The 24,627-nt window shown below is 50.4% G+C and overlaps 2 protein-coding genes across 5 annotated transcripts in view; one reads left to right on the top strand and one right to left on the bottom strand.

Moving 5' to 3' along the window:
• Positions 1 to 24,627, bottom strand: part of Mcph1 (microcephalin 1) — a 183,039-nt gene that overhangs the window by 40,906 nt on the left and 117,506 nt on the right. The window lies entirely within an intron of this gene.
• The window catches only part of Angpt2 (angiopoietin 2), a 52,235-nt gene continuing 33,843 nt past the window's right edge, over positions 6,236 to 24,627 (top strand). The window contains exon 1 of one of the 2 annotated variants that reach the window (XM_004869583.4): positions 6,236 to 7,159. In XM_004869583.4, the coding sequence (XP_004869640.2) occupies positions 6,872 to 7,159 (288 nt within the window). In that variant the 5' untranslated portion in view covers positions 6,236 to 6,871. Of the gene's footprint in view, positions 7,160 to 22,441; positions 22,841 to 24,627 lie in introns of those variants that run through there. The other variant, XM_013067370.3, reaches the window with a different exon arrangement.

Here is a 24,627-nt window from a genome sequence, read left to right as displayed (position 1 = left end):
AAAGAACCTGGGCACATTGTTCAGGAGTAACTGGATCTGCATTTGCTGCAATTCTCTTACAGTGAATTTAGGAACATTTAATTGTAAAATTACAGCCACTAAAGCTTCCTCAAAGTCTCAAATGAAATTCTGTGTTAGTCAAAGAAAAGATTCTATTTGACCTAACTTGGGTCATGGGTACAACAGTCACCACTGACATCAACCCACTGAAAGGAATGTTTAGCATTTCTCTCTACTGGGAGAAAACAGGACACAGAATTACTGGCAAAAATATTGACAGGCAATGCACTTGCCCATTGTTTGAGAATTTTACCCACTGCCTTTTAAAAGCTGTGTTTGTATCTTGACCTTTTTGGCATTTGTTTTTTTTGATGGGAAGATAAAATATTCCATAAAAATACTAGAATGAAAATATTTAAAAATCAAACAGCATCTGAGATAACTTTATACAGCAGGATAATTATACAAACTAAAATATTCCTAAAAATTCAAGGAATTTGTGGGGCAATCTTAAAAAAATAGTTACTTGGCTATTTTCCAAACAGCCAGTAAATAAAAAGCTCTTCCTTTTCAAGTCTGTAAGGTCACACAGGATACACAGTGTGCCTCTATGATATAAATGTGAGATATAAAAGCAGATGCCATGCAGGTCTGTGGCAGTGCAGAATGTGAAAGACTTGAGAACCTGTTAAGTTTCTTTAAGATAATCGTGTCCTGTCTAAACGTGATTTCTGTGTCTTATTTCAGATAAAGTGTCCCATTCTGACGTGATTTCACAGCAAACACAGATGAGCTGCAGCAAAGCCCTGGTCCCTTCTTAACCAACGTGAGGCAGAATGCCCAGCACTTGGGAGGCACGGGGACTGCGGATGTGCTCAAGTCACTAGCCCGACCCTGCCCTCCACGCGCACTAATCATTTGTGCAGTTCTGTGGCAAAGAAAAGTCACCTGCTGCAACCAGGAGATGACCGAGGGGCAAGGTGCCTCCATCGGGGCATCGTCTGTAGCTGTGGCTCTTCTCCAGCTACGGAGGATGAAAACCCGCTGGTGATGCGGAAAGACGGCCAGAAACACAGCTGGCAGAGGCTTTCTCCTCCCTCGGCAGCCCGGTGCCGATCTTAACAAAATGTGCATTTCCTCAAGGCTCAGAAAGGCGAATCATACGGAGCCAGTGCCCATTCCAAGAGGATGACTCTTACCTTGTGCTCCAAATACAGCGGGGCAGCTGCTTTATGTCAGACGCTGCATGTTTACGTGAAAGCACAAAACTGCCCTCAAGTAGGCATCATCGCTTCATTTCAGAGGCTGCTGCTATTCCAGAAGGTGCTTCAGCTCCCCGTTACCTAGAGGATGAGCTGAAGAGATGGGTGAAGCAAGGCAGGATTGCTAATGCGGCAAAGCGAACGCGCAAATGGCTGTGCTCAGAAAGCGTCTGTGATACGTTCAGACTGTGCTGGGCCCAGGCTCCCGGGACGATGAGCTTTGGCTGCTGCGCCATGCACCCGTGTGCACTGACTGAGGACTTTCCCTGCACGCAGGGGCACAGGTCTGTGACACTGACACGTGTGTGGTGACCTGAAGCTCCAGCTCGGGTGACCAGAGGCCACGCAGGCTCTGGCAGCAAGTGGATCTGTCACTCAGTGCGTGTCTGTGCCGCATGGGGGTGACGGGCCGGGGTGGCCATGCTGAAGTCAGCGCGCACACTGTTGCTTTAAGCTCTCCTGAGCCGTCGCCACTGGGTAAGGAAGGGTCATGGGTGCTGGGGTTCTGTCTTCTCACCCCCACCCCAGCCTCGGTCTCCTCACTGGCGAGCTGGGCAGGGGCTGTCAGATACATCTGCAGACAGGTGTGCCTGCTGAGGTTTTCTTCTGTCTCCACGGTAACTCCAAGGGGCTTTCCTCCCGGACTTTTCTCAAAGCCCACAGCTGGGGATTATCTTTCACACCACTCACCGCCATGAGCAGCTCAGGGGTGGACCGGCCACTCATCTGCATGTGCGGCTGGCTGCACTGGCTTCTGTGTCCTTCAGATCCAGCTCCACACCTGGAAACGGGGCAGACTTGCAGACCAGAGAGATTGCTCCTGAGGGTCGGGTTCTGGAAGGCCAAAATCCTCCTCTCTCTCTGTCTCTCTCTCTCTCTCTCTCTGTCCCCCCCTCCCCAGTGGTTGCTCCTTTAGTTCTCGTTAATTACTGCACACGATTGAGGGGAGGGAGCAGTAAAAGCCACTTTTCCTCTGACAACAGTTTCACGTGCGGTGAGCTCTCTAAGGGTCTCCCTGCACACTGGGCATTCCGTTCACATATAAACACATCGACAGACTTTATTTCACCAGTGTTAAGGACGCCAGGGGTGGGGAGGAGACATGGCCAAGATGTCTCTCAATTTCCTTTCAGCTCCAGAGTGCCTGGCGCCAGAGAGTCCCGAGTGTGCCCATCTGTCTGCAGAACAGTCCCAGCGTCACGTCCAGGGTAATTCAGCCCTGAGAGTTTCTCATATACCAACACGGCGCTTTCCAAATATGGAGGCCATGCTGGGCCGAAAATGTCTGTGCCGTCGCCACCCTGAGGCCTGCAGGCAGCGATGACGTGAGGAGAGTGGCCTTCGGCTCTGTGGGCCAAGGGTGTGGACGGGACGCTGGCTCAGGAGCTGCCTGGCCCCATGGAAACTCGAGCCTGAGCAGATGGCAGGCACCTTCGCTCTGCCCTTCCACAAAGTGCACCCGGGGCGCAGGCTCTGGAGCCGAGCCTTCTCCCCGGCTAAGCCGACCTGGCCAAGGGCAGAGCTGACCATGACAACGAGGCACACAGGTGGTGGCCTGGCCACGTGGGCCCACTCACCGATGCCTGCTTCGTGCCCATCTGCAGTGTATGTCCTTTGTTAGCTTCTGCTCCTTGTGATGCCATCAAATGAACAAACATCTGAGAGAACTGTGCAGGCTGCTCTGGGGGACTGGGGCCTTGAGGCTGTGACAGCTCTCACTCCATGACCCAGGTGGCAGCTGATCGGTGCCATCAGCCTACACTTGCAGGGCTTGGGGAGGCTGAGCCTGCAGGACAGTGCCCAGCTGGGACCACGTGCTAGGGCCTCAGCCAGACATCAAGGCGAAGGGCAGGCCGACCTCCTTCTTCTGGGGAGGAATAGCGGGGTCGTTCTGGTGCTATCACGGAGCTTGGAGAGAATCTGAGTCAGTTCTGCAGAGCACACACAGAGCCTCTGCACTCTCAGGCAGTGCCGTATAGCAAGGGGAGAAGGAAACAAATGGCACTGTGTCAGCTGTTGACAGAGCTGCTAAGAAAATAGAAACCAGTTGGATGGCAGGCAGTGGCTCTTGGGAAGCCTGTAATAATATTTCTCATTTTATATCTTCATCTGCCTTAGCTGTCCTATCAGCGAGCCATGGAGGAAAGCCCAAGATTGTGGAAAAATGAACAGCCCAGAGATGGCTGTGAATGAAGCCTCCTTCAAGAGTGGAGGGATCCCAGCTGCACTGGCATTGCCCGGGCAACTGCAGCAGGTGTACCTGGCCTGGTGGGGTCACCACTGTTCAGTCATGTGCTACAGCTGGTGGCGGCTCTGTCTGAACAGGTAGCCCAGGGTCTCCCTGCCTGCCCCAAGGCCATGTTCTGCTCCACGCTGGTGCCATTTGTCTAGTGCATTGTTCTCATGTTGCATTCTAAAGCCGTGCTTCTCTGTGGGCCTTTCACAAGCGCCTCCCCAGCACATGTCACACTGGCTGCATCGGGGGGGATGCTGTGAGCGGAGCAGAGGCTGCCATGTTCCCTAGCTGGGCACGGCACAGTGGCTTTACAGGCCGTGTCCTGACCCCCGTGACTCCCCTGAGCTCTAACTCACAGTCAGCAAACGACAGCCCATAACCTGTTTCAGTCGATGAGCAATGAATGCTCTCGATCTTAAGTGGAGAAGCCTGGAGGAGCAGCGATCCGTGAGTGTGAAAATGACAAGGGACTCCAGGGTCAGTGCCTGAGAGTTAAGCTGCCCCGGCCCCGCCACGCTCGCTTGTCCAGAGCTGGTCGTGGCTAATGAGGTGTGACAGCCGTGCTGCTGGACAGCAGTGGCAGACAGGATGGCTTCAGAGCTGAAACCCACTGTCCGGCCTCTGCAAAAACGCATGCTGCCTGCGGGTCTGAGCACAGCATCCCGACCCTCCCGGTCCAGTAATCCCCACTTTGGAATCTACAAAGAGCTGCTCCTTCCACGTTTGGATCCAGAGGGGACAGCTGAGGAGCGGGCCATGACAGTGGCATGCAGGCCTGGTGACCCGGCAGCTAGGTACCTTCTCCCAGGTGTGCCGTCTGGCCAGGGGTCTCCCTCCCGACACCCTGAGGCGATCTCCACCCCTGCACCCTGCAGTGTCTGACATGAAAGCAGCCGGCGGGTGGGCATCCCTCAGCATCTCTCCTCTTCCCTTTCTTATTTTGTTTGGCTGGAAGACATCTGAATGCTTCTTCAAACCACATGTGCGGTATCAATACTTTATAATATGCTTCCTTAAAGAAAGGCTAAACTTAGAAGAGGAAGTGTGCACTTCATGCTACTGCTTCATATTGAGTCAGAGAATAACACTCTACTCGATGGTGGAAGAACTGGTTTCCATCCAGGAAAAGTGACTAGAAGGACAGGGAATGAGTACTCCTAAGTTGCATGTACTGTTATCCCTCACCTCACTATGAAAATCTATGGGAAGAACAGTCACCATTTTACAGTGAGGGAAACTGAGGCTGAGCAAAGCGGAAAGCTTGCTGCCGGCCACCGTCCTCTTTGAAACCTGCCCCCACCCCTGAGTCTTCTCACTTTGTCCTGAGTGGAAACCGTGCACCGTATCTCAGTGGAACAAACTCTCTCCTCCTAGTGCCCCCCACTGCACAAGTTCCAGCTTTTTGAGCTGCAGGACTCTCTGCTGGTCCATGGAGACCCCAGACCCTTCTCAGAAGTTGACAAGCACCACCTTATTCCCTCAGCATGGGGGTCCAGGCCGACCAAACAGGCCACTGCTGTGCAGTGACACCCTGAGATGTCTGTGGTAAGACGCCTACGATCCACATGGCACGAAGGCCTCAGACTGCCAACTGCTGTCTGCTGGCTTCACAGAGGAGGGAGAAGGAGGGAAGGAGGGAAGGAGGGGAGGGAAGGAGGGAAGGAGGGAAGGAGGGAAGGAGGGAAGGAGGGAAGGAAGGAAGGAAGGAAAGGAAGGCAGGTAGTCTGTATTTCAGTCAGAGCACGGGCACCGACCCTGGTGAGTTCTGCCCACAAATCTCACTCGGGCTTAGAATCTCTGATCTGAGGTTACCTGGGAATTGGTCCATTCACAGGGTGCAGCTTAAAAAATACAAAATTACATCATTAGGTTTCCTGAAAACAGATTCTAGGAAAACAAAATTTACTGTACAAATTCCAGATGCACGTAGGAATTAAACCCTAATTCCTTACCCTGCACCCCGGTCCTGCACAGGTAGTCTCCCTGGGTGCTGTGTGCCCCGCAGACGCGGACAGCACGGCGGCGAGGCCCAGCACCCCGTGGCGGAGGGGTGAGGGGTTGGTGGTGCTCAGGGTCCCCAGTGTGAGTGTTATTCAGGAAAGCAACTTCAGGTCTTACAGAGCGGTAGCATGAAACAGAAAAGCCCTGGCAATGAGAGCAGCCCCTGAAACTGAGACCAGGTCACTGCAGGTCAGCAAAAGGGGAAAGAGGTTTGCCTCTTGATTTTGATAGTAGGCTACAAAGTGAGATCCCAGCAAGCCCAGTACAGTAAGGAGAAGGTTATACGCTGCTCTCTCAGTACACTTTGTTCAAATTCTGATTTCTCTATTTTAACTCAATACACCATTAATCAGACAAGTATACTTCATGTATTTTAAATACTTCAGTGGATTTTTTGTTTTGTTTTTTTGTGACCAGGGATCGAACTAGGGTCCTTGCGCTTGCAAGGCAGGCGGTGGAACCACTGAGCTAAATCCCCGGCCCTTCAGTGGATTTTTTAAATAAAGAATAACTGTCAGCTCAGAAACTGATCCTCCAACTGTATTTAATAATAGCAAACTGGTTTAAATGAAAAATCTTGTGTAACTTAGCTAACAGTTCAACAGTCAGGCAATCCCAGTGCAACTATTTCCCTCTGAGAAGGCACAGTTTACAAGAGCCAAATGTCTTCCTCTTTATTCGTAATAACAAAAATAAACTGAGGTCCTCACATATTTGTAGTATTTTTATTCCTAAAGGAAAAAACAGGAACTGTCATTGTACTTGAAGATTAAAGTTGCTCCTTAGATACTGTGCCAGCCTCACATGGCAAGAGAGCCCGGCACTCTCTCTAGGAAACACTCAATTAGGGTGGTGCTCGGCCATGCCAGGGGCCTGCAACAGATCAGTGTTCCCGAGGGCTTCTGCAGCCCACAGTCCTGCTGGGCAGTGAGCATGCTGCTCTCATTTTTCCTGTTGCCGGGCTAGTGACCCCCTAGAGGAAGATAAGGGATAAGCCAGGAGGCGGGGCAGCAGCTACACATGTCTGGCTGCGCTTATCAGCTTATCATATAAGGGAAGGAAAGTGATTGATTCGGATACTGACACGGTAGAACCTGGGGAAAGAGAAACAAAGAACATGAAAGCTGCTCTGTGAGCCCCTAGGGCCCTCCCCAGCGAGCCGGGCTGTTCTTCCCACTGCAGTCTGACAGCTTACTGCATGCCTGGAGAGAAGGCAGCTCTAGGAAGCAAGGCTGCTACCAGGAAAGGAAGAAAAAGAACGCTTTCACCGATGGGCTCAGCCATGCAGCACAGTCCAGTGTGTTAGGACTCTGAACTCACATGTGCCTGGAAGTCTGCTGAGCCGGTGGTTTATAACCCGAAGAGAGAGAGAATGTGGCAGATTGTTTTCTTTACTTTGGGCTGTGATCTTGTGTTGGCTGCAGCCTACAATAACTTTCGGAAGAGTGTGGAGAGCACTGGGAGAAAGCAGTACCAGGTCCAGCACGGGCCCTGCAGCTACACGTTTCTGCTGCCCGAGATGGACAGCTGCCGCTCTGCCTCCAGCCCCTACGTGTCCAATGCAGTGCAGAGGGACGCGCCCCTCGACTACGACGACTCCACGCAGAGGCTGCAGGTGCTGGAGAGCATGCTGGAGAACAACACACAGTGGCTCATGAAGGTAGGCGCCCGGTCTTCTCTGGGGGAGGGAATGACGGAAGCCCGAGACCAGCTCAGCTGTGAGTGGGTCTGGGCAGGGCAGTGAAGGGCCACTTCTTTGGTTCTCTCTGGGCTAAAGTGAAGAGGGCTCACTGTTTCTGAGTGGTGCTGAGCTCTCTGAAGCTGGGAGTCTGTGCTAGTGAGCAGAGGGAGTGTGCTGCTCTGCAGAGCTCGCAGCTGTTTTGTGTGAGGAGCTGGAGCTCAGAGACACTGCTGCCAGGACCTTCCTAGTGGGTCTTGGGGTCTCGGGGAGGCTGCGAGCCATGGCATGCGGAGCCAGGAAAACGTGACAATCACGTTAATGACTGATATATGATGGATGCAGTCAAGTGCTTTACCAATTTCCTGAATTTCTTTACGAAAATAGATTGTGCCTCTTGGTAAATGAGAGGAAATTAAATAAAGCAGACCGGGGTTTCTCAGAATCTCAGGGCTCAGCGGCAAAGGGCTTCGGGATGGGGGACATTTCACGAGTGTCCCCAAGGCAGTGCAGCCCCCACTCAGTTCCAGCAGCTGGCTCTGGACCCAGCCCCACGTGGGGCTGTCATGTTCGAACCCGCCACACCGAGAGGGCCAGACAGTCTGCAGATGGTCCTAGACTTTTTACAGAGAGCATAACCAAAATAAGAAATTGAAAGCTGTTTTGCCTTCACAAATTATCATTTTATACAAACCCCAAATGACCCTGGCATTTTCTTTATATGAACCATACGTATTCTAAAGGAAGTTTAAATAAGACATATAAATAGTGGGTTGACTGTTAAATATAATGATGTATCATAATGCTTACACAGTAATTATTTAAAGCCAAGTAAAATCTTTTAGGTTAGTGAACCTCATTCAGCACTTTCTCCCAGAAAAGCCTTTCTCTCTCTCAGTCGTTTATTGCACTACGAGGCTTGTGTTTGGATGCTTGTCTTAGTCTCAGAATAGGTCCAGAGGGCTAGTCTGTGCATCCCACTAACTCCCTACCTTCAGGGAGGAACCTCGAGCCTGAGTCTGGAGGAGTGGCTGCCCCAGCACTGTCACAGCCGTTTCGACAGAGGGGTCCTGCAACCCAGAGAACAGGAATGAGAAACCCAGCCCAAGGCTCCCACACAGACAATGTCACGGGCAAGCTCTCAGCAGTCTCTACAGCTCTGGCACGAATCCTCCAGTCTCTCTCCTGTCTTAATGCACTCTGGCAGACTGAAGTCCACAGATGCACAAATAATAAGGCTAGAGTATGCCGGAACCGGGCTCTGATACCTGGAGGGCAAACTACACCTGGAGTGCCTGCTCCCTTCCTTTTGCTTCTTGGAGAACTGTCATGCTCGCGTTCAGGGACCTCCCACGACTACCCAGTGAGGGGTGTCCATCTAGTAAACACTCTAATCCTCGGGCTAGCAAGTCCTCTGCTAAAGTAAACAGCCACGAAACCTGAGAGGACTTCTTGCCAAATGCAGGACAGCTGCACTGTTGGCTTGGCTGAGCCCATGCGGGGGCACCTGCAACTCCAGGAGAGCAGCTGGTGCTCTTCCCTGGGCAAAAACCCCTTCTCCCAGGCCTCTGGACACTTTTAAGATGGAACAGGACAAGGAATCCTGCATAGGTGACCAAAGCCTATTCATTCCCGGGGCTGATGCATAAATATTTGAACAGTAGCACAACAGTGTTCCAAAGCCCTTCTCTGGCTGAGCACCACCAGGAATGAGTTGATCTCTTCATCCATGCCGCACCTGCCACTTGTAGCTATCTGTGTCTCTGCACCTGAGAACAGCAATTTGCCTGCTCACCCGCTCGGTTTACAGCCTCTGGGCTTGGGGACAACAGCAAAAAGTGAATATGAAACCCATGTGCAGTGAGTAAATGTAACCCTCTGCTTGTTTTTCTCCTTGGTGTTCTGCCACCTGTAATAATAAACACTGCTTTTCTCCTAAGGAAGAAAACAGTGTCTAATGTAATTAGAGATAAGCCCTATAATTGAAGGGCCAACACCATAACCCAACACTTATTTATAGATTATCAAGAAAGAAAAAGCACCATTCTGTGTGCTTCATTGTTTTACATATTTTCTTTTGGGCTTTAAAAAAATGTTTCCGTATTTCCTTTCTCGCCCTGATCAACACTAAAAATAAGATACAAACAAAAAAGCCACCCGAGGCTTTAAGCTCTTAAGTTGAACACCTTGTCAGGCAGAAGGTGAGATCAAGTTTCTGGTTAGTCTTCAGGTGGGTGCGTAGTACTCTGGCTTGTGCGTGGCGAGCGTGATCAAAGGAGCGGCCTGCACACCGTGCAACGGCCCCAGCCGTCCCTTTCACCTGCCAGGCGGAGGAAGCGTCAGGCTTCTGAATGAGCGGGAGGGAGCACATGAATGGACAGCAGGGAGGCTCCCTTTCTGGACAGCGTTAGGAAGGACGCGCTCACAGGCGGCACACTGCGCTCACCTCTGACCGAGACACCCCTCCGCCTCACGTTCCCCTGCAACTATTCTGAACCTCTGTCCCGGAAATGCCGAACACACTCAAGACCTGCAAATAACAGCAAAACGGATTGTATTGTGCTAAGAGACCAAATGTATTTTTCTTTTGATAGGAGGAAATATGGAAAGGAAATAACCATTTCACACTGATGAATGGTTTATATTTTATACACAACTGCAAATTCTATAGCCACTTTAAAACAAAATGATTTGAGAAATACAGCTGATGCCTATTACACTGATGTAAACATTTTCTTTGCCTTAATACTTCTTTTTTAAAGTGACACAATTATGGGTCCGGAACCCCAAACTTGAACCTTAGTCTTTCTCTAAAAGTGAGACTATGTCCTTGTAATGGGGTACACGAGAGCTGCTTGCTACTCACAATCACCGGGAACAAGGCTGTCACACTCCATACACAGGCTCACTGCAGTGGGAAAAACTAATGGTGAGGGGCAGAGAGCAACTCGCCTTCCAGCCCCACCCTGGGAGAGAAAGCAGGGGTGTGTGCGCGCCTGCTTTGTTATGCGTGGCTGAAAAACACTCCGTAGTAGCCCTATATCCCAAAGAGTAAAATGCAGATCTGGGCTCCTTACAGGGAAGACAGCCCTGCTGCGCCCACAGCCCTGGGGCCTCCTGCAGCCTGGGGAGAACCACGTTGCAGTCCCTGAGGCAGGCACAGCCTGAATCATGAAAGGCGACCCTGCTCGGGGTTGGAAGCAAACTTCGTACTTTCAGTTGAGCTAATTAAACCCTCTATCCAAGATCATGGGAAAATAGCTGCTATTATTATATAAATGAACAAGAGAAAAAGTTTAATCCTGGTACGGAAAGTGCAATATATTTAAGTTTGAAAAGCAGTTTGCTGTGTGTGTTATGCTATAAGGACATGTGCCGCCAAAGCAAGCATGTGTTCTAGGTGACACGTGCAGTACAGTGCCCGTACTGACTGCACACAGTGGGTGAAACATAAAAACGTGCACCGTGTCCCGGTGTCATGCATCTCACGTGTGACACTAGCTTTCCATAGTCCAGCAGTGTCTGTTATGGGGCTGTGAAAGGGCGGATGAACTCCTTGTGCCTCCTAGCATGGGACATGGCTCCCCTGCAGCCCAGAGCCAAGAACATCTTCCTGTTGGGACACGAGACTATCTATGTGGTCTCAATAAGGACGGCTGAGTCAACTGATTTTAATCGATATGGCTTTTTACAGTTGATGATGGGGTTGCACTCTGTGCAGTTACCGTATTTGGAAGGTGAAGAGAAAAATTACTTTATAAATGAAAGTCACATGCTCAGCCTGGGCATGCCGCTTATTTTAACCCACAAAATAACTAAGTTTTGTATATTTGTAGCAAAAAACTTGCCAACAGTTCAAATAAATTCTATCACCATAAAGATAGTTTTTTAAAATGAAACAAAAATATCATGAAAGTAACATATGGGCAAGGCTAAAGAAAGTCAGACTATGAAGCAGTAGAAAATAGGAAGCACATTCTCTGCCCTAATTGTCTGTCTTTGTTTTGTGGTACTAGGGATTGAACTCAGGACCTTGTGCTTGAGAGGCAGGTGCGTGTCTTCTCTTTCTTTGAGATTGGCACTTAGAGATTTAATACTAGCCCTTTACTGTGATGAATTTAACATCAAAGTGCTTGGCTTTCATACTTTATATTTATTTAGTTTTGGTACCGGGGAAGGAACTTGGGTTCTTGTGCTCTTGGGGCAGGGGGCGGAACCACTGAGCTAAATCCCCGGCCCTCGGCTTTCATTCTTAAAGCGCATCCAGTGACATGCACGTGGTCAGAGTCCTTCTCGGCTCACAACTGATGTAAAGAGAGGCTGGAACTACTTCGGGAACTAGACAGGTGGAGCAGTGTAAAAATGTGTGTGTGTGGTGGGGCAGGGAGGAGACAGACAGACAGACAGACAGATGGTGAGGAAGAGGTGTGGGACTGCAGGACTACTCTGGCGGGAGAAAGAGGTGGTTTGTATCTTTCCACACCTGCCACGGAAGGGCCCGGCCAGCGCTCCAGACGTCCTGAGTGTGCACCCAGGGCTGTGCCATGGAGCAGGGATGTGTGCAGACCACGTCCTAGTCAGGGGTCCAAGTCCGCGGAACGTTGTTATTCATGACAGCGACAGCTTGGCAGGTGCGCTGCCCTTGCTGTCTGTCTGTGCGCGTGTTGTTCTGTGGGACAGGCCTTTCGACAGGCCTCGTTCATCCCCTTCCCTCGTGCGGCCTAATTAATTACACAGGACCCATCTAGAGAGACAACACCCATCTTCTTTCCGCCGCATCCCCTGCCGACTTAAGGAGCCCAACAGTGAGCGTCTGCTCCTGTCCTCCTAGAATTCTTGGGGTACAAGGGGCGCCCGTGAGTGTGCAGCCGCACGGTCATCACGGAAGTAGCAGCAGCAGCCCTGTAACGGGGCAGCGACGACGGTGTGAGCTGACTCCCTCGCCCGGCCTCCCCTCCTCGGCCCAGGCATCTGTCACAGGCCTGGCGGATGTGGTGCCACATGACATGGGACTGAGCACAGCGGGGCTTAGCACTGCGAGTGCAGGATCCAGGGGAAATGAACAGGGACAGCACAAGTGTCCTCTGACACAGTGGGCGCTGTGGGGAGTGGGCTGAGTGGATCTTCCTGGAGCACTCATGCTGTCAGCCAGTGACATGGGTGGGTGCCATCACAGCCCACCTCTGGGGTGTTTCCGGTTTGCGGCAGGGCCATTAATGCGCATGTATTTGTTCAAAAAATATTTCCTGAGGGCCTGCACGTGTCCAGGCAGTGTTTGCTCTCGGTGCCTGGGCTAAGGCGGAGAGAGGGCAGGAGGCTAGCCTGGCGGGACGGTGGACGTCAGCCACCCTGGCTCCTCAGAGCGAGCAGCGTGGCAGTTGGAGGGGCCGGACTCGAGGAAGAGGAGGCAACAGCAGGTCCCAGGGTGTGGGGGCTGCACAGGGGTGGCCATTCACTCTGGTGACCACGGAACACAAGGTCAGGAAAGCGCAGCATACAGAGAACACATGGAGCAGGGTGTATCCCACCACTGTGACGCATGCTCTTAACATTTAATGTTCACGCGAATGCCTAGACGTCAGTATTTTAGACACACTGTATATACTGCCATACTTACATACAGCTCTACCTATCCAATTATTTAACTTTCAATTAAAAATAAAAAAGAAGTGACCGTGGGAGGCTTAGCAACTTGGCCGACACCCCGAGTCGCTATGGCAGTGGTGCCCATCATGCACATCCAGTCTTTCGAGGTCCAGGGCCCGGGCTGTGGAGGCAGCCAAGAGCCACACTTCCCAGCAGATGCGGCTCACGATGGCTCCTCGTTCACAGCTCTGCCGCCACACAGGCCTGCGGATTCGCCCTCCCTCCACGTGAGCATGGTGCTGCCAGTGCTCAGAAAGGGGAGAGCAACTAAGAATATCTTCTGAGCAAGGTAATGAATGACAAGAAGTTTACTCTGTAGTGCAGGGGAGTAAAAACACATTAGCGTGGATGCTAACTACAAGGAGCACATGTGGAGATTCCTAGCAACCACACAGCTTCTCACACAGCCCTTTCAGCCCTTTCCCGGAGCTGCTGGAGGGTGAAATCCTGGATTTCACAGCTCCCCACTTCAAAGCCGGCCCGTGTCGGCCCTCTCGGAGTGCCGGGTGGCCCTCCGTCTGAACACAGGCTTTAGGCCCTGTGCTTTGGGTGCATCTCCCCATAAGCCACAGACAGCCCCACCCAAAGGGGCGACACCAGCATTACACTAATGCTTACAATGAGAAAAATGCACAGCCGAACAGTTTGAAGACAGTAAAAGCAGTAAAAATGTTTACAGATGACGTCTTAGAATCAAAGTTTCAACAATTCATTGGGATTAAGATGGTTGATTTATGAGTGGGTGGAACACAAGGGAAGGATGCTGTCCTCTAACACTGACCTGTAGATCATGTATGCTTGCTGGCTGTCTTTAAATTGATTAGATATTTCCCCATGAAATTATTTTTCTTTCATGTCCTAATCCTGGCTTGCTCCAGTTGACAAAAGCTGTGAAACCTATTGAAAGTCTCTTGAGAAGTGGACCTAATCCTTTTATGCAGAACTCCTCCAGCCAGCTAAAACCATTATCTTTGCAATTCAACTAGAGCCTACCTGAAGCCTCTGTGGGTCCCTAACCTTTAAGTAACCTTTCACACATTTGTGAGTTACCTTTGGAATCAACTTGACAACACCAGGAAGTACTAAGTCAATATTTAATACTTGAGAGGTCAACAACAAAATGTAATTATACATTAAAAGTAACCTCTCATTTTTAGTGTGTAATTTTATAATCTTTCAAGGAAAGTGGAGGTTTTTTGTCTGTTTGTTTTTAAGGGAAGTGTTGCGCACATGTAGAGGTCTTGGGAAGAGGATTATCTGTGTTGACAGAGCCTCATACTGGTCCGGTCGTTTTCTGTGTGCTGAACACTGGCCACTGCTCCTGGCCTTGTGGGAGAGATTACGAAAGTACTGAAAGGAAGCCGGCATGCAGGTGGTCTCAGGCTGTCGCTGGGCATGTGTCCTCGGAGGCTCACGCGGCACTCTGGCTGATTTGCACTCCTCTACCAGGTAGCCCGAGCTCTCGCTGGCCTGGTGATGGTTCCCACCTGCGTCTCCTGGTATTGAGACGATTTCTCGGTATTCCAGGACAAACATGTGCACCTCCATCAGGAGTGTTCTGGCAAATGCCCAGGACAAAGTTTAAGACTGAATTTGGTTCATCTCTATCTGTCACCAGTTAACAGCAATTATCCTGTGGAATTTGCTCCAAGCTGAAGATTTCTCTTTGGCTGCCCAAAGAGTATCTTGGGAATTATCTTAACAGCAAAAGGGAAAAAATACGTCATGAAATCGCCTTATTCATGAAGGCAGAGGAAGGAGGCCACACGCCTCAGTGTAACTGGCTGAGCTGTGTGTCACTTCCAAGGACATGCATCCTACCTTAGTCTTCTGCTCCAAGATGTGCTGAAGGAGGGCTGGGTAGCTGCCCACCCTGCTCTGGCTGAGGGGCCTCTGAGGCCTGTAGGACGACCAACCAGAAGGAAGCAGGAAGGGCTGAAAAACTGAGATCATTTTAGGGATTTCACTTCTGGCTGAGCCAGCCTGAGGAATTTTGCCAAACTCTAGAGAGGGGGATGATATGTCCATGGTCTCCAGGGTTTGGACAAGGCATTCTATACCAAAAGAAGGAATAATCTTGGACACAATCAGAATAGGAGAAATAGAAACAGAAGAAAATGTTTACACAGGAGGCCTCAGAAATATTTTCCTGGGGTCTATGTTTGCACGTTTACTTCAGAAGACTCCAGTGAGTACTGGCTCAGTTTATTGGTGCAACCTGAAGTCACAGAATTAATTTTTTTGTTTCTTTGTTGTGTTTTGCAAATAGTAAATGACTTTTTAAAAGGAGATTTTTATTAGTTTTAGGTTCACAGCAAAACTAAGAGGCAAGTGAGATTTCCCATACCCTGCCTGCCCGCATGGCCTACTCCACTGTTAACGCCTGACACCAGAGGAGTGCACCAGTTAGGACCAGGGACCCACTCCGACACCTCACTACCGCCCAAAGCCAGGGCTTACCTGAGGTTCATTCAGGCACTGAGCCTTCTGTGGGCTCAGACAACCATGTAAGGCGCGTACGGACCGCTGTGGGCCCTGCAGAGGAGCGCCCCAGCCTGGAGTGCCCTCCCCGCCATGTACCCTTTCCTGCTTCCCGGGTCTGTCTGTTCCAGAACCTCGCTCTCCTGGAGCCGTGCAGCGAGTGCCCTTCTGGGCTGGCTTCGTCCACTTTGTAGACTCCTCTGGGCAGGCAGGAACACCTCACGGCACTTGGCTACTCAGCTCAGCTAACTGTGCACCTGTGTGTCCTCAGGAAGGGACAGGCTTTCTCACGTACACTGGTGAGTGTGCAGGATAGCTGTGCTTTCCAGGAAGGGGGTGGCTGCGGCTGCCAAGCTGCTTTTGGAGCCACTGTAAGATGCTACGGAATCATAAGGACCGCAGTTGTAATTAACGTGAACAACAAGATAAGAAACATGCTGCAGATCTGTACTGCAGCCTCGAGATTACAATTCCACCGGCCTTGCCCTTGCCGGCTGTAATGGCCTGCCCTCTGTCCTGTCTGAGCACACAGCTCACAGTGCATCTCCACTCTGTAAACAACGCCCTTTCAGCACTGCGCAGAACAAGTGTAAGTGTGCATGGAAGACACCCTTATTCTCTACACCACTCGCCTGCCCGCAGAAGCACAGCGTCCCCTATGAGGGGCCGTCGCCCTCCGGGCCGCCTGCCTGTGCTTCCTCTGTCACAGTTCGGCGCTGAGCCCATGGCAATGGCCACATCTAATTAATAAATGCAGCTTTCTTGCCTCAGTTCCAGTGAGTTGCCTGTGATGCTGGCCATCTGTATGTGCTGTGTTTTAGGAAAAGAAGGCAGGAACTAACTAGATGCTAAAGGGTAGCCCCACACTACCCTCTGAGCAGCCCCTTTGGGGTTAACCCATCAACCCACATATCTGGGGAGAAAGGGTGCAGAATTCCTAAGAGGCACCATTTCCTCTGGGTTTCTCAAAGCATTTTCTCTGCCGTCAGGCTTCTGGGATCAACAGATGCTATCAGTTCTTGGTTATCTACTGGATAATTACAAACATTAGTCTGAAGATAACTCAAGTACTGAGTTTTATTAGACTATCTAGTTTTTGGAATCTTAAAAAAATTATTACATACAGATGAAGCTTAAAAATTCCCTGAGCAAACTGGGCTTCTTTGTGGGAAGCTCTGGAGCAAAAAATACGCTAGAGGGCTGGGGATTTAGCACAGTGGTTTCGCCGCCTGCTGCACAAGCACAAGGACCTGAGTTCAATCCCTGGTACTAAAAAAAAAAAAAAATACTGCTAGAGATTACATTATATTTTGCTGAGTAACATAAAACCTTCAAATTCCAACCACAAACTAATTATCTACACTTCACATTTGGGGTATGTTTATGAAGTTCTCTATTATTATTTTTAACTGCTAAGAAATAGATTCAATTTTCCTTTTTAAAAAAAGGACATATATGATTCACATAATCAAGTGCTAAGAGGAATCCCTGATGAGTGTAGATTCAAATCACACATCAAAATGTTCTTAAAAACTGTGACTGTTGGGATAAAGAAAATGATACCGGTTTTAAAATAATCAAGACTAATCAGGACATTACCCCCTAAATAACATCTGCTCATCTTGTGATGTGTAATTAATTAATTGCTCATATTTTCAAATATGGTTCCCTTCAGGGTAACGACCACAACAAATCCTGATGTGTTTTCCCCTTAACCCAGCAACTGTTAGCACGGAAACCCTGATGAGCCCACTCTGTACCATGAAGCTCTCCCAGCCGCGAGGTGCAGGACCCTGGGGGCTGCTGTGCCAGCAGGGCAGATGGGCGCTGGGTGAAAAACAGCTGGCGCACAAGCCTCTCTCTACTTAGCTGGGGCCCAGCCAGCGCAGGGAGGGCCTGTCACCCAGGCTGACCTTGCAACACATGGCTTGTACTTTCCACCATGAAGGTGGCACCCTGCGCTGCCTGCAGGAGAAGTCTGTGAGTTCTTGCGGAGATGACACTGTGCCTCGTAACAGCAGTCACAGCCCTCCTGTGCAGTTCTTGGGGCTGACGCAGCAAAGTGACGGAGGCGACAATGCTGCTGAGCGTCACCGTGGTGGCAGCTGGCATCGATCAGGAGCCCCCCTGGGTCCCTTGTCTCGTACCCATGGGCAGTAGACACCTCCTCTCCCTTTACAGAAAAGAAACCCAGCCCAGAGAGGGATTCAGCGGTAACTACATGCAAACTATGATGCATTTCCTTCATGCCAGTGATTCTCAAAATAAAGCAGATTCTCAAAAGATTTCAACAACAAAGCTTGCGAGGACCAGGAGAGAGTAGGGGCTTGACCTTGTCCCCAACACCTGGTGTCCCACCAGAGCTCATCCTGCCATGAGCAAGCGAGGATGGGACCCAGGGCAGTGAGAGCCAGCTGTGGGGAGTTGTGCCCAGCGCCCGCTGGGCTGGGGAGGTGGAGGTGGAGGTAGTGAACAGGGACAAGGCCCCCTGGGTCTGCGTCAAGCCCAGCCGGGAAGGGAGGCTGCACCCCCTTGTGCCTCACCTCTTCACTCTCGCCTGGACCCGAAACTTCCACCTGGTGCCGCTCTAGTGTGGCAGAGGCGCGAGCCACCACCTTGCGGGTTCGAGACTCGAGCCCCCCTGCAGTAGAGCAGCCACACGTAGGTCTGGAGACTAGAGGAAGGCGAGCTTTCAGAGACGGAGGGAGCCTCGCGAAGCAAGGTCGTTGGCAGAACCGCAGTGTCACTCTCCAAGGCAGCGCTGCAGGAGATAGGGCAAAGCGAGCCCAGAAGAGCGAGCAGGAACTTGTGTCCTTCACGGTGGCGCCCGGGTTCCCCACCCTTCCCAGCTGGCGCCTGTCTCCTTTGCCCTCACTCAACTCTGGCCTAGCGGCCTCTGAGTGCACGCTGGGCTGATCTAGGAAATCGGCACACACTACGCAGAAGGAAACGCACCTGTCCTGTTCAGGGTCACACACGCCCGTTCCCTTGCTGCCCAGCTGCAGTGCCGCGTGCCCCGCCCGCCGGGGCCCTGCCCAGGCTCAGCTTTACCGGCCCGCAGGCTAAGCCGGCCAAGCCTGCAGCACCACGCCATGGGACGACGCACTGCCGTGCTGCTGAGGCGCTCTCCCCTGCCACTCTGCCCACCTGGGTACCGCTGCTGCGGGCCGCCGTGGCTCTCACATGGAAGCCCGCACTTCGGCACCGGCCAGCTGGCCACATCCGTGTGCTGCCGCCCTCGTGCTGTGACCTTCGGAGCCCGCACAGCTGCGCTGACGGCTAGTTCCCTCCAGTGAGCGCAGGCCCCGTCTGCTGCCTAAGGAAGCCCACCTTCAGAACGTGTGTTGAGCAGTGGTCTCGGCTGATCCCGGCGGTGCCCGGGAACTTCTAAGGGGAGATGTTTCAGCAGCTTCGAGTACAGGCCAAACAATAAACTCCCCCAAGGTTACAAGCAGAGGCCGAAAGGGGCCACGGCAACCCGCATGGCAGATGAGTAAGGAAAGAACAGGCTGCACCAACTCCCAGTGGGAAAGACAGGGCCCGAGTGTGGACCCCCAGCTCGCTCGGGAGCCACCTTCATCTCCCACTCAGCAGCTTTCCAGGCTGCAGCAGCCTCTGTGAGCACCGGATGGTCTCCCTGCCCCTCCCAGCTCTCCCTAACTAGCACGATGCTTCTGTGCGCATGCCTCCTGGTCTTCAGTAGGAAGCTCGGTAAGGGGTTCACTGCAGCCCCCGCCTCACAGCTGCCCACCCCATCTTGCTTCCTGAGCAGGAAGAGGGGTGGATGCACAGCCAGGGTGCCCGAAAAGCCTGGAGCCACTTCCCCGAAGGGGCCCAGCGGAGCTCACAGTCCCTGCAGATACCGAGAAAGATGAGGATTCAGATCCTGATCCTGAATTTTCCCTGGCACTTTGGGGGGATTTCTGAAGCGAGCATGGACTTCAGCCCGGAGACACTCAGGCCGAGGGGGCTGGTGGGCGAGGGTCCGGAAACAAGTCACAGACAGGCACACCACCTGAAAGGGTGGGCACAGGAAAGGCGCGTGGGCAGACCTTCACTTAAGTTCTAACTTGGGCCTCCGACAGCCGCCCCAGGACAGGGCCAAGATTCCAGTGGAACCAAATACTCCTAATTTGGATCCCATGGAGCAGCCAAACTCCAGCGCAGGTCCTTCTGCCAGGGCTTCATGAAGACCCACAGCCTCAGAGTTTAGGCTGGCACTCGGGCCACCTTAATTTGCAACTGAGTTTCTACAGCCGGGGGAAGCTTTCAAGAATTCAGTACCACCGATAAAATTAAACTGGCTTGTAGGAGTCAAGACCAAATTACAGAAGTAACCACAGTGAGTTTTGGTTTAAAAATGGGGGCAAGATGACTCACATTTTGATTGAGACAAACAGTCAGACCTAACAACAGGAAGCCAGCCCTCGGCTACCACTCTGTCTTCAGTGCTCGCCCCTCGTTCCCACCCAGTGACTCAGCAGGCCAGGTCCCCAGGGGCTTGTGTGCCAGGGTCCCTGCTGCCCTGCAGCAGCACTCGCTGGGCACTGAGCCCAGAGAGCGGCAGAGGGGGCCACTGTCTGGCAGTGGGGAGGGTGATGCTGGGCCTCGCCGCTCTGACCAAGAGAAACAGCTCTGGAAATGACTTCTTCTCTCTAGTTGTGAGTAGAAATCCCGGCACACAGATGAAAAGTCAATTCTGAATGGCGTGCTTTTTATAGCTCATGGCAGGCGAGTTAACAGGGATAGGAATTTTCCACTAGCTTCCCCTGGAAGAGTCGTGCGAGCACGGTCTGAGGATGGGAGCAGGGGAGGCCTCCAGAACTGAAACTAATTATGGGACAGGGATTCAAGGGCCTTGTACTTTCACCACAAGCAGTTGGAGAATCATGCTGAAAATTTACTTCCCAAATTGCAGTGGTGTTCAAGTCCATTTAGCTTTTCTCTGCAACCTCATGTTATAAAACGAGTTCACTTTTGAGCAAGTGAGGATGGGAAGCATGCAAACTAGCAAATACAAGCAGAAACTGGGCCCGAGACTTCGCAGGGCTGGGCTGCATCTGCTCTTCACCCACCACCGACAGGCACTGGGGCTCCCCTGGGGACACACGCTTGGGCCAGGACAGTGCCTCCACCAGGACGCGCTGCTTCCAAAGAGCTGACCAGTGTGCTCACCAAGGACCTGGATGTTCGCTTAATGATCTCAGAAGTGAGGAAATTACTGAAGTGTGCATCTTAGTGAAGGTCTTAGGCAGTTTGCTAGTTCTTCTCAATTTGCTGGTCTTCCAATAAATGCATGAAACCACAGAGATCAAAGTTAAAGACACTGTCTGGATTAGGGCGGGGAAGGAAGAGGTTCTATGCAATGCGCTCTCCAGCCAGATCTTAGCACCCTTAGCGTCTTATTAATCACTTTTCTTTTTTTGGTACCGGGGATCAAACTCGGGTTCTTTCACTTGCGCAGCAGGCGGCAAAACCACTGAGCTAAATCCCCAGCTTATTAATTACTTTTTGTTCACAGCACTTGTAGGTCAAAGGAGATAACCCAACAGTTGCATTTACTAGGTCTTTAGGTTAAAAACAAATTATCATGTCTTGACATGATAGCCATTTGGAAACACAAATACACATAAATTGAAAGGACAAGGGATACTTTGTTTCTTGCCAGGTACTGACTCCACCCCTTTGCCCTCATTTTAAACTCTAGGTTTTCCTATAGTGCTTGATTTCTGCAATAGCAGCTGCCAGAAGCCCCGCTTTTCAGAGAGGCACCTCTGCTGGCGTGACTGGAGCTGCTTCCCCAACCCTTCAGTGCGGATAGATGCTGAGCACGACTGGTCTGTCCAGCAGCACCTGAATGAGCTCCTGAGGGCATGTGGGTGGCTTGGTAACCCAGGCGCCTGGGCACAGGGATGCTCAGCGGTTTCACTCAGTGTTCACTGTAACCCAGCACGGAACCACTTCCATACGTTTTACCAGTGAGTAAGAAGAAGTCAGAAAATATTGCGCCAGGAGCCCTGTGGAGCTGACCGGGACTCACACCCTGCTGTGGTTAAGTCCTACACTGGCACTCCAACAAGGATGAAGCTGTTTCACTCAGGGTTTCATACTGTTGCTCAGAAGTTTAGAAACACATGCACTGGAGAAACTCAAAGTAGAATTAAATTCAATCAATCCATTTATTTCAGTTTCCAAGGAGTAATTCTGTATTCATTCCACTGGCTGCTGGGTAGGACAACCACTCGGAGCCCAGATTTTCTCCCTACACTTCAAGCCACCCAACTCTGACAAAATCCAATGGGTGACTCAGACATTTATTTATTTATTATTTATTTTTAGACCAATGGGAACTGCATGAATTCTTTCTTGGGCTTCCAAGAGTGCCTGCCTTTTTTTTATGCCTGGCTGCAAAGAACTGTGATTTAGAATTTTAGATTACTAAGTAACCTAACTGAACAAACTTAACCCTCTTCAGGCAGCAGAATGATTTCATCCATGGTTCTCTGCAGACAGTGACTTTAAAATTACTTTTCTGAAGTTCTTATTTGAGATGTCTTAAGATGAAAAATAAATATAGATAAATAAAATTATCCATCCTAACTAGGATCATGGTTTCAGAACAAAATTATCAAACATTTCATTTTGAAATATCTTTTCCTCTTAAGAATCTCTTTATTAAGATATAAAGTATAGAAAGGACATGTATAAAGTATATTGACCTTAAGTTCACAACTTGATGAACTTTTAAAATCTGAGTCCACCCAAGTGACTGACACCAAGACCAGGACCTGAGACATCTCCAGTGTGGCTGCTCCCTCCTGAGAGCCATTAACCTGACTCCTCCTGCCCGGGAGTCTCCCCCAGCCAGAGCTTCATCACACAATACCACAGAGTGTGGCCTCTCTGACCCCTATGAGGCCCATGAATACATTTAATTTCCACAATAATCACTTACATTGTTTTTCAGAATTGTACAGCAGATCATTTATCCATCCTGTCAGTCTCCATAGAACAACAATCACCAATCAAAACAAATATCCTAGTTTGAGAAAAGAACTAGCAAAAGTGCTTACCAAAGATTACTGAGCACGGTGTATCTGTTATCACATAATCAGCTATAAAACATTCCAAGTCCTTATGATCTGGACAGTTAAATAGATGTTATACACAAATTAGCATGTAAGAAAGGTTCTTTCATGGTAAAATGTGACTCTGAATGCCATATGTTGGTCTTCGTTTAGAATTCCTTGTTAGAGTGCTATTTATACAAAAAGTATTTTAGGACAAGTAGCTAATGCAATAGAAATAAAATACTGGGAGTTGAAACTCCTTTGGAGCAGCCGCACTTCGTTTTATGGCCAAGTTCTGTGCATCTAGCTCTACGACAGCACTGGCATGAGTGTGGCCCCTTCACAGGAATGCACACCACCCCTGCTACAGAAATCTGATGGACCCCTGCTGAAAACGAGTCAGAAACAACAACACCCGAGAACTGGCATTCTGTAATGAGACGTTCAGCACAGCATGTATTTTGTGGTAAGACACTTGCTTATTTTGGTCAGGAGGCTTTGGGAGATGTAATTAGAAGCTAGAAGCTCTGCCCAGGGCCATAATCACCATCTGCCGTTCCCAGTGAGTCTCTCCTCTGGGCACAATCTGCTAGTCATCACAGAGCATGGTGTGTGGCTTTTGGGACGCTCTGCTGGACTGTGAGGCACAGACATAAGTAGAACACGAATATGGGTTTTCTACAGCCTTCCAAAGTGAACAGTGTTCCAGCTTAGCTACCATGATCTTAAATGGAGAAGAGCAAACATGCTGATGTACACTTCACACACTTCTTATTAAATTTCAGATCAAGTAATGGAGATAAATTACTATTAGTAGAAAAAATTTCCTGCCATTCAGGCTTGCCGCATAATCTAGGGTTGAGCATTTTCTTGCTTTTGCTGGATTGTTTCTTATTTTAAAGAAATTCTATTGCTAATCTGATTTAAAATAAGTTTATCAAAATGCTTAAAATATATTTTTAAAGAGTAATGTGAAAAAAGAGTAATGCGTAAAGCAGGGCCTTGTTAAACAAATTTTTAAACAAAACAAAATTTTAAACAAATAATTTGTGTTTCGAATGTGAGTTATAAAAAGATTGGTTACTTTTAGCTTCTGCAAAGCCTAGGCAGACGTACAATTCTGTAAAGTATGTGCACACAAGGGAGCTGAAATTATGTAAATAAATATGAAAATATGAAAAAACTTGAAGCTTAAAGCACTTGGGAGAATGGGAACTGAACCAGAGGTTAGAGGAGAGATAATCTAATCATATGGAAGGGGCTGACTTTCCCACCTAAATAGCTGAGTTGCATTCAAAATCATTAAATTAAAAAAGTGGCAGCCGCGGCTTTGCGACTGCCGGTCAGGATGGAGAGAACGCACTTTCGTCTAACAGTTTCGTAGCCTTACACTGCAGCACCCTCTCTGGAGCAGGGCGTGAAGGCTGGAGGGGCTGGAGACCCTGTAGCCCCCAGTGCCAGCACACGTCGCTGGGGCGCCCACACCTCTCACCAGAGGGCAGGAGGGACAGGGTGTTCGCAGGAGAAGCAAGAGTAAGGGTCCAGAGCAGGGCAGCCACCCAGGGCCAAGGGTGGGGGTGGCTATGTGCTGCCGGGCTCCTAAAACGACTCAATGCTCCCTGCACCTTCAGCATCGGCTCAGACGTTCCCGCCACTGAGATTCTCTCTGCCTCCAAGCGCTTGGAGGCGGGGCTGATGAAGCAAAAGGGTGGGGCTGGGCAGGCTGGAGGGCAGCAGCAGGGTTCTGCACCCCTAAAAAAGAAACTGCATGAGTTTCCAGTGTCCACACAACCATGCCTTCACAGCGTCTTCTAGATGAAGATCTTCTGAATTCCTTCACCTGTTCCCCCTTCTGCCAACCAGGACAGTCTTGGGACAATGTAAATCCAGGTTACCTCCCTCAGGGAGGACGGCACCCCGGCCGGCCAGGAGCTAGGTCAGCAGACCCACAGTCCCGCAGGGAGACAGGAACGGGACAGAGGAAATGCACAAACAGCCTCTGTCACTGAAACACTTCATCACAGAAAATCAAGTACAGAATCGAGCTCTCGGGTAGCTCCCTCTCTTTGAGGTAGGTATAGGTTTGTCAGCGCAGGGTAAAAAAGCCAGCCGGGGCCAAGACCGGGTTCTAATTGACACCCTTGGCCAGCAGCACTGCGCCAGGCTCTGTGTCCTCACTGACACAAGCTCTGTGATGTGACTCCCCCACCAGGCCGTGCCATAGAGAACGTGTGTCCACACGCATGTGCACAG

This window comes from Heterocephalus glaber, unplaced genomic scaffold (assembly GCF_053883595.1).
Source record: "Heterocephalus glaber isolate CG9 unplaced genomic scaffold, H.glaber_assembly_v1.0 deba00001104, whole genome shotgun sequence".
In the NCBI taxonomy this organism is placed as follows: Eukaryota; Metazoa; Chordata; class Mammalia; order Rodentia; family Bathyergidae; genus Heterocephalus; species Heterocephalus glaber.
Note: the sequence above shows the minus strand (reverse complement) of the source record. Positions and strands in the feature narration are given on the sequence as shown.